A 5,000-nucleotide genomic window follows, 5' to 3' on the forward strand; every position below is an offset into this window, starting at 1 on the left:
TGTCATAACTGTTTACAGAACACATACGTGTACAGTATGTCTGTCTCTCTTTGTCTTTCTTTTTTTGTCAGTCCCTTGACCCCCCCCCCCCCCAACTCTCTCTCTCTCTCTCTTGCTCTCTCTCACACACACACTCTCTCTCTTACCTTTTCTTAAACATACACCCACACCCACACACACACACATACACACACATAAATGCTAGCACACACATATTCAAAACACTCAGACCCACAGTGGAGGATATGTAAGAAGTGAAGAACATAAGTTGCCGTAGGCAGCAGATTCCATAACAGATCTATGCTGTGCATCTCCTAGTGAGCCAGTTTAATGTGATACCAGCATACTAGTGCTTTATTAGTCAAGGCTACCCACTTTCACTTGGAGGGGGCATCTTCCCAGCAGGTTTCACTAAAAGATTTCACAATTTTTCTTAACTTGAAAGCTTAAAGATTTGAAGTTGAATAACTAAATCACTTGATGCCTTAATTGGAGAACATTAGCACTCTCACGTTTTTTGGGAACTGAAAACCAGAACAAACAAAAAAAAATGCTCTAAAACCTCTTGGTGAGTGAGTCCCACTCAAGAGCTGAGTCAGTAGCTGTCCTGTGGCCTAAGCTTTTAGCACAACACTGTCAGTAGACAGTTTTTTTTTTACCTGCGATCAAGAGATCACGCTTGAGAATAGTAGCCGTTATTTTGTTGTGCTGCTCACCCTCAATCCAGGCCCATGTTGTGAGCTTTGCCAGGCCGATCATTAGTATGTATGATCATTAGTTTAGAGTATGTGTTGTAGTTGTCAGTCGTAGGCTTATAAGCATGCGTGAAGGTGTAGTAAAGGTGCACATGTTTTCCTTTGCCTACCATCGCCCATTGTGACTCAGTGATTCATTTATGTAGATTACCTTTTTCTTTCCTCTCCCAGATAAACATTGAGATAACAGCGGAAACGGTAGAACAACGCTGTATGATTAGGTGCCATTTGAGATGGGCTTTCGTCCGTCACCTTTTATCCACTCATTGTAGAACTCATACTGGGAATAAAAGTCAAAAGGACCATTTCTATGTCTATGCATCTCAACAGAAAGAAATAAATATTCACTGGATTCATTGTAGCTATTGTATGAGTTTTTTTGAGAGTTACTTACATCACTGATCCATTTTTATCTAGCACAATTGAGGTCAGAGGTGATTTGATCACTGAAAGACCAAACCATTTTTACATTGACATGTATCATATAATGTTCATCTGTCTTTGGAGGTGCAATATTATTTTATTTATCCTAATAATTTTTGTTAATCCATTAATAATTATCCACACATTATTTTTTTTTTTATTGTTGTTGAAATACCTAAAACTATCTAAAAATTGGAGTCCCATGAATCTTCTATTTGAATCACTTGATAGCACTTGAATACATACAGTATATGTAATTTAATAACGAATCTGGTGGCGTGTACTCACATGTTATGCATGATAACCTTGCACGAGTTTCTTCTTGCATGGCTGTTATGATGTCGTGTGTCACATTATTTATCTACCTAAAGGTTGTTTTCAGACTAGAGTCAGGGTTTTTTATATTAAAAATCTCAGATCAGAGTCTTGAGACAAAAGCACACAATCCCTTCAGAGTCTGCCAGTCACTGTTCAGAGGTCTGCTAAAATGCAAGTCACCCACTTCTAAGTAGCTGGAAATTCCATGTTCATTTCTAACCTGTAAGGATTTTATAGCCTCATGCTGCATCGGGACAGACACCCACCAACAACAGAGGCTTCCGGAAGGTTTGTAAGTTTCCAGTGTAGGCCATTCCTTTACAGCTAGTTTCCATAGCCCCCCCCCCCCCCCCAAAATTGTTTTAAAAAAAAAAAAAAAAATGAGCTGAAGACTGCATTATCTGCACACAAAAAGGTTCATAAACCCCAAGTCCATCTATTTATTTTTGACAATGGCAGGGGTAATGAAACTGAGGATTCTGTGAATAAGCATCTATTTATGCAAAGAAAGGAGTCTCTAAACAAATTATTTATAATTTTCCTTTATCTGATATAGAGTTTTTGTCGACCAAAGCCACATTCCATATGCAATAAAGTGGCCAGTCACAATATAGGGCATAATGTACTTGACAGTAACAATGACCCATTTTGTAGATTCCAGTCCTGAAACAGTTAATAATTCATGATGATAAATTCTGCTCCATATTTACATATTAATTATGTCATAAGTAATATATTTTAAAAACATATAAGTGAAAAGATTATATTTCCCAATACCCTGCTTGTTTTAGTTTTTTTCTACAAATTAATGTTTTAGAAAGTTATTGGAACAATACATTACAATGATACAAACTCTATGCAGCAGTTTCAGTTTTGTATTGGAGCTATGATATAAATTGCATCATCCCTATCAAATAAAAACAAATAAACAGCCTCCTTAAATGTTAGGGAAGGAATTACATTATAAATAACAAGTTTAGAATTATTGGTGTTTTTACCACAAACATGACTCATCAGCCCTCTAAGATAACATTTGGCCATAGATGCGTGCAGTTGGAGCGCTCTGTGCAGTGCATACCCCTCTCACAAATGGCCAGTAAGCTCTGTTTTTCCAGCCCTCACTGCATACTTCATACTTTGAACTATACTATGCTGATAGGTCTTCACTCAGATTAATCAACTGCTCAGGAATTGAAAAGGCACACAATTTGCCAGATTCACAATTTAATTCACAGATTCACAATTCAATGTACTTTTTACACTATGATAAGATATTTTCTTCATTAGTTTCACCACCAGTATAAGAGGATCTGTCAGTGCATCCTCTTCCTCTCTTCCGGTATGGTTATAATATGCTATGTGTCTGTATGCCCCATTGCTAGAGCCATTACTAGAGCGGCAGCAGTTAGTTACGCTATGGTCACGTTCTCACTCAGACTGGACCTCGCTGTGTGCCCTTGAGCAGGGTCATGGAACCTCTTATGTAATTTCCCACATCAGCCCAACCAGTGACTGATTCCTGTAGAGGCCACTGTCTAACATCCATCCTTTATGTTCACCTCAAATCTATTGTGTTCATGCCATTGGGAATGCATCGCTGATTTCATTGGAGTGCAGTTAGTGCGAGTGAACAAGTGAGAGAGAGAGAGAGAGAGTGAGAGACAGATAAAGTGAAATAAAAAGAGAGGTCGTGGGTGAGGGATGTGCTTTTGCCAGAACTTTCTCCCTGGAGTCTTATGTCTCAAGAAGGAGAGTGGGAGTGGATTTCAAAAAGACAACCTGTAATGGCTAAAAGGCTGAAAACACTACACACACAGAGCTAAGAAAAGTGTCTTTTTCTCACCTGCTGCATATGCTGTACTTCCAGAGCTCAGCACAGAGGAGGAGGAGGACAGTGGTGATGAAGATGAGGACGGAGGAAGGGCTTGCAGCAGTGATGAATTCACAGACAGCATAGAGGACGAGGACGTCAAACTGACCGCTCAGAGTCTGGCCGTCACACAGGTACTGAGTCTCAGCCCAGCCGTCAGTTTTAGAAATGCGTATTTGTGGACTTATACACAAATATAATGATATGTCCTTATTGCTGCTATGATAGCTAGGCTCCTATGAGGATTACCAGATGTGTTATTCAACAGCACATTTCTACAAAAAAGACAAATATTATGAAACTGAAATGAGAAACACTATGAAATTGGTCACAGTTTCAGAATGGTATGCAAAAGCCACATATTTTTCAATGTAAGACCAATTGTACCGTTGTTCTGTACCAAGTACTGTTTTTTTAGTTGCTGAGCTACAATATTGACATGTGTTTTCACTTTGGCCAATCAATATCACGCCTGTGCTAATGCAGTCTGACTATATAGGCCAACCTGTTCCCCAAAGTCAAAAGTGGGCAAGAACTATTTGGCATAATTCTTCACATCTCAGCTTTAACTATGAACCCTCAGCGATAACAGAGGACAGAGAAACATTGTTGTCATGTGTATTCACCCTTCTCCTTCCCCACAGAATGTTGGGATGCCTGGAGGACCAGTGAGCAGGGAGCCTTCCCAGGGTGCCGAGGTGGGAGGGTGGAAGGGCGAGGTGCAGCAGTTGGTGGAGCAGAAGAAGACGCTGGAGGTGGAGCTGGGAGAGCTGAAGAGCCAGCTGAAGAAGGCTGGCTACAAATCTCTGTCCCAGATGAGGTACAGAATACACTCCGTTTGATAACACACACACTCACACACACACACACACCAGCTGTTCTGTCCATCCATCATTCTGTCCATTATCCCAGATGTTCTGTCTGTTCCATCCTAAACACCAAAATCAGTGCCAAAACAGGTTACCTGTTGTCCTTCCCAAGTTTTGTAATTTAACTCTCTTGCAGCATCTCACTCTGTTGTTGTGCCTTAATTGTAAAAAACAGCATCTTGAGTCACCTTGTTCCTGGTGTGTGTGTGTGTGTGTGTGTGTGTGTGTGTGTGTGTGTGTGTATGTGTGTGTGTGTGTGTGTGTCTGTGTGTATGTGTGTGTGTGTGTGTGTGTGTATGTGTGTGTGTGTGTGTGTGTGTGTATGTGTGTGTGTGTGTGTGTGTGTGTGTGTGTCAGGTCTGCGCTGCTGCAGCTCCAGACTGAGAACGAGGCCCTGAGGGAGAGCAGTGGCGGGGGGCCGCACGGAGCCGGACCCGGGACGGAGGCGGGAGCAGGTGTCGGGGGATCAGTCAGGTGCAGAAGGTGGGAGCAAAGTGACACGGAGGAGGAGGAGGAGGAGGAAGAGCCGCTGAGCCACAAGGAGCGCCACATGTCAGACAAAGAGGAGGAGGACAGTGAGGAAGAGTCAGAAGAGGAGGAGGAAGAGGAGGAGATGGACGCCACGGGACTGCCGGTGGGGAAACGCGGGCCTCCCACGGTCAAGCTGCGGGAGGGCCGAGGGAAGAGGAGGTGCACCAGACCGCACTCCCTGGACCTGGGCACCCTGCTGTCTCACCGGCCCAGCGAGGAGCAGGACGCACAGGT

At 42.5% G+C, this 5,000-nt stretch overlaps 1 protein-coding gene across 3 annotated transcripts in view; it reads left to right on the forward strand.

The window, feature by feature from the left end:
- LOC143134055 (myomegalin) overlaps window positions 1-5,000 on the forward strand; it is a 47,976-nt gene that overhangs the window by 26,743 nt on the left and 16,233 nt on the right. For all 3 annotated transcript variants that reach the window (XM_076294122.1, XM_076294121.1, XM_076294119.1), the window contains 3 exons: window positions 3,364-3,500; window positions 4,011-4,186; window positions 4,593-4,998. In XM_076294122.1, the coding sequence (XP_076150237.1) occupies window positions 3,364-3,500; window positions 4,011-4,186; window positions 4,593-4,998 (719 nt within the window). The remainder of the gene's footprint in view (window positions 1-3,363; window positions 3,501-4,010; window positions 4,187-4,592; window positions 4,999-5,000) is intronic.

Source organism: Alosa pseudoharengus, unplaced genomic scaffold (genome assembly GCF_046254945.1).
Source record: "Alosa pseudoharengus isolate Yale_2024_CS ecotype anadromous, Long Island Sound unplaced genomic scaffold, YU_APseudo_1.1 YU_APseudo_1.1_scf_2, whole genome shotgun sequence".
NCBI lineage: Eukaryota > Metazoa > Chordata > Actinopteri > Clupeiformes > Clupeidae > Alosa > Alosa pseudoharengus.